We start from the raw sequence: 10635 nt of genomic DNA on the forward strand, positions 1-10635 counted from the left end.
ATGCGCGTGTATGGATGGACCGGATGCGTAGAGATTTGTGATCGAGGGAAAACAAACAAGGGGAAACGCTTTTTTCTTCTATCTGTAGAAGTTTGGTTTACCGCCACTGCTGCGTCTGGATGTGAGCAACAACTGTGCTTTGCTTGGAAAACGGAGGTTTCTCCGGCTGGTTTGTAGGCGCTGTTCCTGTTCGTGCGTTCTATGTGCAAGGATACATTTGGCTCGCTTATTATTATTGCTCAGTTTTTTTCTACTGTATCCTATTTGCGTCATGACTTCTAGCTATGCACATGTAAGGGACAGGCAAGCAACGATATCAAATCGCTTGGAGAGTCCGATTACATCGAATCTGGAAAACCTTCAAGCCAAAAAGAACTTCTCCGTGAGCCACCTGTTGGATCTGGAGGAGGCCAGGGAAATGGTTGGGACACAGGCGGACGAGAGTGTCGGTGAGGCAGGGAGGAATATGCTGGAGTCCCCGGGGCTGACCAGTGGGAGTGACACCACCCAGCAGGAGAGTAAGTAAGAAGTGTACTCTAAGTGCAGCCTATACACTCGGGACTGATTAACACCTTAACGCAGAAATTGATTATTAGGCTACATTAGCAAATGCAGGCTAGGTCTATATTGTGTAAACTATAGGAACCCATGTTGTTAATAATTCGCAGAATAATCCGTATGATTTGAGGTTTGAACCCATTTTGGTGTGCGCCATCGGTAATTTGAGTGGGCCTCTTTGGAGAAGAGTTGCAGTGTACAGTGTGAACAAATACCGTACAGAATTATGAACACAATACTGCAAGCTACTTTCATTTATTTTCATTAAGTCTTGCACAGTCTTTTACCGTTGATATATAGAGTCCTTCGTGACTCGTGGTAATATATCATTTCTGACGACTACACTGAAAACGACCATTCATTTACCATTAACACTTTGACGTCAACGAAGTATGGCGATGTTGGTGGATATGGTCAACAAAATAAATATTATGGGAAAGTCAAGCTTTACAATAATAAATCAAAACAAACACTACTATGGAGGCGTCCACAACTGCCTTGATGACTTAGATGGGTCAGGAGGATAGCCTGAAATGTGGTTTGTCTATCATTATTATTTGTAAATGCGATAGAGGAGACTGAAGTCCATTTGGATACACCCCATTAAAAGCAAAAGAACACCGCGGGTTTCCCCATTCAGCCATACTGTTGAGAGAGTCAATGAACCCGTCAGGTACCGGGTGATACGCCCTCCTATCCAGAGTCATTTGGAGAGGTTGACAGAAACGTTAGGGTTTAATGAGTGTTATTGTTATTTTACGGCTAAATCGGACCTCGAGGAGAGGTATGTGAGAAACGTGAGTAAGGGGAAAGGCGCAAGTTGATGTCGTTAATTCACAGTTATTTCGCTTGTCAAACAACTTCAGAATATTTCTACATAATAATTTGTCATAATTATCGGATGTGTCCTGTTGACACGGCTGTGACAATTACGGGATCAAATAACACAACGTCATTAGATCTGCTTGTCAAGAATAATTATGTTCCGTAATTAATCATGTTGGGATGTTTGTGTAATGTTTGGTATTCGTAAACACATTTAGGCCTATAGAAAACAAGCAATTAACTTGTAATATTAGGAGGAACACATAGCTTGGACAATTAACATCATGCAAAGCCCATAAATCATCGTGGTGAATTTTCTTACTTTTAAAATATATTATCAACAATTTCACACGAGCTTTAACTAATTCCCATAAACATGTTTTGTTGATGGAGTTAGATCGCAGTAGGCTCTAGACTACTATCATTAAGTTAAGGCCTAAATCATCATGATTATAGGCAACTGTTGAAATTGAATGGTTTTCACCCCGTTTACCACATAAAAGGTTTCTTCTGTGGTTCGATCAGCCTCCAGTAAAGCATCACTCTATTTGTCAGTATGCAAACAACAACGGCACCTTTGGCCCAATGTTTTCAGCTCAGATGATTATATTTCTTAGGCCTTCACATAATGACATGCTTTTAATGTATTCTTTTAGCAGGGACAAACAACATACATACTGGGAAAAACGGGTTGAATAATCGTTGTTTCCATATCATAAAAAATTAATAATAATTGATGACGTGGAAAACAGTTTGGATTTGCAAAAGTCATCAATGTAAGGCATTTTAGTTTTTTTTTTCCCAACCTGCAACCTAAATCCAATGACATAGTGACATTGTTGGTTGATTTCACATTGAATTCACGTTAGTTGACAACTCAACCAAATGTAAATCAAAACTAGACGTTGAACTGACATTTGTGCCCAGTGGGTATTTTCCTCGTGCAAAACTATCTTATCGATTTTCAGTTCATGTTTAAATTAATCATTTCGAAACTTACACATTATCCCTTTTGGCAACGAATAAACATCAGCAAAATTTGATAGAAACAAATAGCCTATATCGATTATATTATTTTGGCAATCGTTGTATTGTAAAAATTTGTATATTTTTTTATGCACAATTATTTAGCCTAATAATTATTTTTGAAGCCCATTTCTCACGCCCATTACGCTATGATACATACATGTAATTGATATGAATAACATAATAACAGAAATAGCCTTTAAGTCCTTTAATATCGTCTGCTGCTACGCTTGACTTGGCAGTTGTTCTTTTATCATTAGTTTACAACAAGATACCCTATTAAAATGAGTGCAATTGCAACTTTACAGCATTCACAATTGGTTTCAGATTAATATAAATTATTAGCATAACATAATACATGTATTTTATACATTCTAGTTTCAAACTTTTTTTTACACAGTCGTTAATGGTATAATTAAGATACACCCCTTATAGCCCTGGAATTGTGTTCCCAATGTCGACTGTGTTCCCAATGTCGACTGTGTTCCCAATGTCGACTGTGTTTCCAATGTCGACTGTGTTCCCAATGTCGACTGTGTTCCCAATGTCGACTGTGTTCCCAATGTCGACTGTGTTCCCAATGTCGACTGTGTTCCCAATGTCGACTGTGTTCCCAATGTCGACTGTGTTCCCAATGTCGACTGTGCGCAATTTGTTTCAGTATTATTAGTCTGTCCGGGTGTATTCCTGATATAAAACCTACATATTTAAAACGTTGAAATGGACAAGATAGTGATTTAAAATGTTATTTTAAGCCTGCCCTAGCATATAAATGTTGGGGCCTTCTTGAGTCTTCCAAACGTTCGACCACAAGGCCAACCACAGCAATAGGAGACAGAAAATGTGATTGGTAAAATAAAGAGAAACATGAAGTTCAATATATACTCCATTCTGTGTTGCCTTGCTATAAAAAAATTAACTTACTAAGAGAATAGGCCTTTTAATATATACTTTAGGGCGGTTGGTCAGTGCATTCATCATGGTTTTCCATTGAAGAATGGGTAAAAGATGACAACATTGTGGGAACTTACTGAGAACTGTAAATGGTTGTTCTTCCGCCTGAAATTGTGCAACTATCCCCCAAAAGAGACTTGTAGGCTTAATTTGGATTCACACATTCGCCCACTGTAGCAACAGTAGGAATGATACCATTCTCAATACAATAAGGTCATAGAAGAGAGAATACATCCTCTGAGGAGAGAAATAAAGCATACATAGTTGGTGATTGACAAGAAAAGTCTTCTCACTCTCTCTTGCTCTCTCCCTCCCCCTCTCTCTTCCTCTCTCTCTCTCTCTCTCTCTCTCTCTCTCTCTCTCTCTCTCTCTCTCTCTCTCTCTCTCTCTCTCACTCTCTCTTGCTCTCTCTCCCTCCCCCCTCTCTCTTCCTCTCCCTCTCTCTCTCTCTCTCTCTCTCTCTCTCTCTCTCTCTCTCTCTCTCTCTCTCTCTCTTCCTCTCTCTCTCTCTCTCCCCCCTCTCTCTCTCTCTTCCTCTCTCTCTCTCTCTCTCCCCCCTCTCTCTCGCTTTCCCTCTCAATTCAATTCAATTCAAAGGGCCTTATTGGCATGGGAAACATGTTAACATTGCCAAAGCAAGTGGACTAGATAATAAACAAAAGTGAAATAAACTATAAAAAATGAACAGAAAACATTACACTCACAAAAGTTTCAAAGGAATAGAGACATTTCAAATGTCATATTATGGCTCTATACAGTGTTGTAACGATGTCTCTCTCTTTCCCTCTCTCTTTCTCCCCCCCTCTATCTTTCCCTCTTTCTGTCATTACGTTACATGATGACAACAAACTGGGTTGTAGAAACAGTCCACAGTGAACACACTTGAGAGACAATATGGTGCTATTGACAGGAAGTGCTATTGACAGGAAGTGTTTATGTACTGTAAGCCTATGTGTGTGTACCTGTATTCAGTACATTATACACAGTATAAAATATAACATATATCTCTATCGTAGTATGTTTATCTGTGTGAACCTGCATGCGTATAAATGGGATAAACAAATGTAGGATATAAAAATACTTATTGGGAGCAGACAGCCAATAGTGAGAGGACGTTTACTGTTTCTATTAGATCACAGATTATATTCTACAGTTAGTCTGTGCGAAGTGGGATTTCCTTTCATTATTTCCTCCGTCTGACCATGATGTTGTTGTGTTGTAGACGAGCAGCTGAACGCAGAGGAGAAGAAGAAGAGGAAACAGAGGAGGAACAGGACTACGTTCAACAGCAGCCAGCTGCAGGCTCTGGAGAGGGTGTTTGAGAGAACACACTACCCCGACGCCTTCGTCAGAGAGGACCTGGCACGCAGGGTCAACCTCACAGAGGCACGGGTGCAGGTAGGATCACAGTCTGCCATTTAGCAGACGCTTTTATCCGAAGCATACATTTTTAGTTTGGGTGGCCTCATCAGCTCTACCAACTGAGCCACAGAGGACCACGACCTCCCAGTCGTTAGCATACTGTAATCCTAATAGCCCCAGCCAGGTGATCCTAATAAGTGATCCTCAGGCTCCCACGTTCTTGTGTTATCTCATCATAAAGAGGACCACAGCACAATCCTAATAAGTGATCCTCAGGCTCCCACGTTCTTGTGTTATCTCATCATAAAGAGGACTCCACAGCACAATCCTAATAAGTGATCCTCAGGCTCCCACGTTCTTGTGTCCTCTCATCATGGAAACTATTAGGACCCAAGGACCTTGCAGGCTATTTCGCTAAATCAGACAAATGTATGATATTTATTAAAAACATTGGGTAGATCTTGATGGCACAGTTGTGTATGTGTGGGTGCGTGTGTGTGTGAGAGAGAGAGAGATGGAGAAAGAGAGAGAAAGGGAGAGACTGAACAAGAGAGAGAAGGAGAGAGAGCGAACATCTGCGATTAATTCGTACCAGAGCGGGATGCAGAAATCCTTTGATAAAAGAGACTTTGGGCTCATTCCTGAGGCGCTGCGTAAGCTGTGCCTCCCGAGCTTCGGCGCTCCCAAAACGTTTAATAATGGATTTGATTTCAGAGTGAGGAACGGCATTATTAGTTCCCCAGTCAGGCCCTTGATCTGCTAACAAAGGAGGCATGTGGTGTGTGTGTGTGTGTGTGTGTGTGTGTGTGTGTGTGTGTGTGTGTGTGTGTGTGTGTGTGTGTGTGTGTGTGTGTGTGTGTGTGTGTGTGTGTGTGTGTGTGTGTGGTTGAGTATCGAAGACTCGATCCTGAAGGGACAGTATTTGATCATCCCGGCGTGCTGAGAGATACGGCTCAGTGTTACAGTATCTATTAGATATGAACAAAGGTTTTAAAAAATTGGCTTTTAAAACATGCATATTAATCCTTTTTTACACATTGTAAAATGTAAAACATGAATCTCATGGAGAAGTAGTTGATATCATTAAATTCAGGAGTTACATATGATATAAGTTCTGAAATATAAAGATGTGAATAACACTTTACATAGAGATATAGTGTAAAGGATTTATATCGGTATTAAAAGTAATTTATAAACTGTAGCTAAATTAAACGTCTATAATTGCTGTCATTATCAATTGGACTGCTTTTATTTGAGGGACTACTGTACATGAGTTATTTTATTTGAGGGACTACTGTACATGAGTTATTTTATTTGAGGGACTACTGTACATGAGTTATTTTATTTGAGGGACTACTGTACATGAGTTATTTTATTTGAGGGACTACTGTACATGAGTTATTTTATTTGAGGGACTACTGTACATGAGTTATTTTATTTGAGGGACTACTGTACATGAGTTATTTTATTTGAGGGACTACTGTACATGAGTTATTTTATTTGAGGGACTACTGTACATGAGTTATTTTATTTGAGCTCATTTGTATGTCTTTTTCCCAGGTGTGGTTTCAGAATAGAAGAGCAAAGTTTCGTCGGAACGAGCGCGCCATGTTGGCCAGCAAGAACGCCTCGCTCCTCAAGTCCTACTCCGGGGACGTCACGGCCGTGGAGCAGCCCATCGTACCCCGTCCGGCCCCCCGCCCAAATGACTACCTATCCTGGGGCAGTGCCTCTCCTTACAGGTAGACCCTCTCGCCCCCAACCCCCCTTCATATCATTGTCATAGCTCTACCCCTTTCACCAAAAACACAAATCCAACCGCTCTCTCCTTCAGACCCCAGGCTCCTACAATAACCACACTTTAACCCCACCACCCCTTCCGTAATGACACTTCCAGCCCCCTCTCCCCTCACTAACACCCCACCACCCCTAACCTTCAACCCCCTCTCCCCTCACTAACACCCCACCACCCCTAACCTCCAGCCCCCTCTCCCCTCACTAACACCCCACCACCCCTAACCTCCAACCCCCTCTCCTCTCTCCAACACCCCACCACCCCTAACCTCCAACCCTCTCTCCTCTCCTCTCACTAACACCCCACCACCCCTAACCTCCAACCCCCTCTCCTCTCACTAACATCCCAACACCCCTAACCTCCAACCCCTTCTCCCCTCACTAACACCCCACCACCCCTAACCTCCAACCCTCTCTCCTCTCACTAACACCCCACCACCCCTAACCTCCAACCCCCTCTCCCCTCACTAACACCCCACCACCCCTAACCTCCAACCCCCTCTACCCTCACTAACACCCCACCACCCCTAACCTCCAACCCCCTCTCCTCTCACTAACACCCCACCACCCCTAACCTCCAACCCTCTCTCCCCTCACTAACACCCCACCACCCCTAACCTACCCTCACTAACACCCCACCACCCCTAACCTCCAACCCTCTCTCCCCTCACTAACACCCCACCACCCCTAACCTCCAACCCCCTCTCCCCTCACTAACACCCCACCACCCCTAACCTCCAACCCCCTCTCCCTTCACTAACACCCCACCACCCCTAACCTCCAACCCCCTCTCCTCTCACTAACACCCCACCACCCCTAACCTCCAACCCTCTCTCCCCTCACTAACACCCCACCACCTCTAACCTCCAACCCCCTCTCCTCTCACTAACACCCCACCACCCCTAACCTCCAACCCCCTCTCCCCTCACTAACACCCCACCACCCCTAACCTCCAACCCCCTCTCCCCTCACTAACACCCCACCACCTCTAACCTCCAACCCCCTCTCCCCTCACTAACACCCCACCACCCCTAACCTCCAACCCCTTCTCCCCTCACTAACACCCCACCACCCCTAACCTCCAACCCCCTCTCCCCTCACTAACACCCCACCACCTCTAACCTCCAACCCCCTCTACCCTCACTAACACCCCACCACCCCTAACCTCCAACCCCCTCTACCCTCACTAACACCCCACCACCTCTAACCTCCAACCCCCTCTCCTCTCACTAACACCCCACCACCCCTAACCTCCAACCCCCTCTCCCCTCACTAACACCCCACCACCTCTAACCTCCAACCCCCTCTCCTCTCACTAACACCCCACCACCCCTAACCTCCAACCCCCTCTCCCCTCACTAACACCCCACCACCTCTAACCTCCAACCCCCTCTCCCCTCACTAACACCCCACCACCTCTAACCTCCAACCCCCTCTCCCCTCACTAACACCCCACCACCTCTAACCTCCAACCCCCTCTCCCCTCACTAACACCCCACCACCTCTAACCTCCAACCCCCTCTACCCTCACTAACACCCCACCACCCCTAACCTCCAACCCCCTCTCCTCTCACTAACACCCCACCACCCCTAACCTCCAACCCCCTCTCCCCTCACTAACACCCCACCACCTCTAACCTCCAACCCCCTCTCCCCTCACTAACACCCCACCACCCCTAACCTCCAACCCTCTCTCCTCTCCTCTCACTAACACCCCACCACCCCTAACCTCCAACCCCCTCTCCCCTCACTAACACCCCACCACCCCTAACCTCCAACCCCCTCTACCCTCACTAACACCCCACCACCCCTAACCTCCAACCCCCTCTCCTCTCACTAACACCCCACCACCCCTAACCTCCAACCCCCTCTCCCCTCACTAACACCCCACCACCTCTAACCTCCAACCCCCTCTCCCCTCACTAACACCCCACCACCCCTAACCTCCAACCCCCTCTCTCCTCACTAACACCCCACCACCCCTAACCTCCAACCCCCTCTCCCCTCACTAACACCCCACCACCCCTAACCTCCAACCCCCTCTCCTCTCACTACTTCCTCCTCCTTTCTTACCTGCATACACCGCATATTGACACTAACCCTTCCAGATCTCTCTTTTGGTCCGCCTGGATCCAATGAAACAGTCACTGTATTCGACCTTGGCTTTGATTAACAATAGTCAGGTTTAGCCAATAGTGTGTTTCTTTTTGGAGATTTGTGTTACAAGTAACAGTAGAAAAACCTGGCCCTATTTGTCATAGTTTTAGTGGTTAAATCCAGTCAGGCCTATACTTTCCTCTCCATCTCTCAGTTTTTGCCAGTTCTACACTCTCTCCAATGACTTTTCTTATACCCATCACAAACTAATATTCTAAAAACACAGTGCATGAATGTTTTGTATAATCTATGGTGGCACAATATAGATTGAGTCCTATTTCTAGAACTACAGAGTATCTGTAAACAGGTCAGTCTTTCTCTCTTTTCATTCCTTTTCTCCATTCTCCTTAACACGAGGGAGGAATGAGAGATCCAATGGCCTTCGTGATGAGGTGATAATCTGAAAACAAACCGTATTAAATCCACTGTTGATCCCTGTGACCTTCTCTGTTATACAATACCAAATAATGAACACTAGAGCAACAGCAGGCTCTACTGGGCAGGATTTTTTGTGCCTCTGGTTACATTGGTTGTGATTTACAGTAACCCCCCCCCCCCCCATGAAACTAAGTATAACATTTCTGGCCTGGTCGCTATGGCCAAAGGCTCCATTCTCCAATTGTATCTCAGCATGGAGCTTGCAATGCCAAGGTTGTGGGTTTGAATCCCACGGGGGACAAATAATAAAATGTAGGCACTCACTATTGTAAGTTGCTCTGGATAAGAGCGTCTGCTAAATGACTAAATTGGGATGGCTTTCTGGCCTGGCTGTACTCACTATAGTGGATAGTCACATGACCAGAAGTAATGCCAGTGAATAATATCACACTAATGTGGTGCTAACACATACATCACCATTTATATATTCTTATTAAGCTGGTACCCAATGCCGGAGGGAGTGCCAATGCGAGTGCCACAGAAAATGCTGCCCTCACAAAGCAAGTACTCTTTCACTTTACTACATGTGGTTCCTTATTTTTTTATTTTTTGGCTTGATGTGTCTTGGTATTTTCCAAAGTAAGTGAAAACAAATGAATTATTCAGTCATCATTAAAAAGACTGCCAACATCTTGACTTTTACAGCAATGAACAATTAAACACATTTTATGTTTTTCCTCATGATGAGCTCTGTGATGTTAATATTGATGCTATTCTAGTTGAACTCACATTGTCATGTTGGCTCCATCGCCGCTGGTTACAGTTCTATCTGACCTTTGCCCTCTGTACCGTTCTCTCCTCCAGTGCCATGGCAACCTACCCCCCCACATGCTCCAACCCCAATACATCCCAGGGAATGAACATGGCTAACAGCATCGCCAACCTGCGGCTCAAAGCCAAGGAGTACAGCTTGAACCACGTGCCCACGGTCAACTGAGGAGAGAGGGGGGAGAGAGAGGCTTCACGGTGGGGCTGGGGTCTGTCTCTCTCCCTCTCACGTCTGTCCCACACAGACAGACAGTAAGACCCCTGCTTGGCCCCCACAGGGATGATTAAGATCTGCCCTCCATTTTAGAAGTCTCCTCTCGTTCCGGAGCTATAGCGATGGACCTGCTTCCTATACTGTCCGCAAACCTGAAGCATCTGATGAGAAAGCAAGCGACGCGGGGGAATCATGAGAGGCTGTTTCTGTGAGCCGCGTCTCTCCTATCCTGAGCATCGCTGAACTGTCGCTGTCTGTACTAACCAATTAAACAAAAGAGATCAACCAATTAAACCAAAGACATCAACCAATTAAACCAGACATCTAGACTGGGACTGGATGCTGTAGCAAATGACTGTTTTTATTCTTTCTTACAATTTGGTTTTGACTGAATGAAAGGCTCCAAAGATATGGAAACCCTGACAGAATAAATCTGTCTGTCAGGCTGTCAGTGTCCATCTCTAGTTTTATTCACGGTCAAGACCACAGTGCCTTACTTGGGGTGAGGAGGAGACACCAGGATGGACGACTTTTCAAAT

General features: G+C 45.0%; 1 protein-coding gene across 3 annotated transcripts; it reads left to right on the forward strand.

Moving 5' to 3' along the window:
- The first annotated feature begins 271 nt into the window (after positions 1–271).
- prrx1b (paired related homeobox 1b) lies at positions 272–10051 on the forward strand. 3 transcript variants are annotated; one of them, XM_038987543.1, is made up of 5 exons: positions 272–518; positions 4586–4761; positions 6286–6467; positions 9553–9618; positions 9919–10051. In XM_038987543.1, the coding sequence occupies exons 1-5, from the start codon at positions 272–274 to the stop codon at positions 10049–10051; spliced, it is 804 nt and encodes a 267-aa protein (XP_038843471.1). The 3 variants fall into 3 exon arrangements, with proteins under 3 accessions (XP_038843471.1, XP_038843473.1, XP_038843472.1); XM_038987545.1 differs by having other exon boundaries at positions 9553–9614; positions 9919–9974; XM_038987544.1 differs by lacking the exon at positions 9553–9618.
- The last annotated feature ends 584 nt before the right edge of the window (positions 10052–10635 follow it).

The sequence above is a fragment of the Salvelinus namaycush genome, unplaced genomic scaffold (assembly GCF_016432855.1).
Source record: "Salvelinus namaycush isolate Seneca unplaced genomic scaffold, SaNama_1.0 Scaffold765, whole genome shotgun sequence".
NCBI classification, from domain to species: domain Eukaryota; kingdom Metazoa; phylum Chordata; class Actinopteri; order Salmoniformes; family Salmonidae; genus Salvelinus; species Salvelinus namaycush.

Excerpts from the sequence above, each read along its gene's own strand:
- prrx1b (XM_038987543.1), top strand. The coding sequence starts at position 272 with ATGACTTCTAGCTATGCACATGTAAGGGACAGGCAAGCAACGATATCA. Across the intron at positions 519-4,585 it reads TGACACCACCCAGCAGGAGA|ACGAGCAGCTGAACGCAGAG; the intron begins GTAAGTAAGAAG and ends GTTGTGTTGTAG. Across the intron at positions 6,468-9,552 it reads GGCAGTGCCTCTCCTTACAG|CTGGTACCCAATGCCGGAGG; the intron begins GTAGACCCTCTC and ends ATTCTTATTAAG.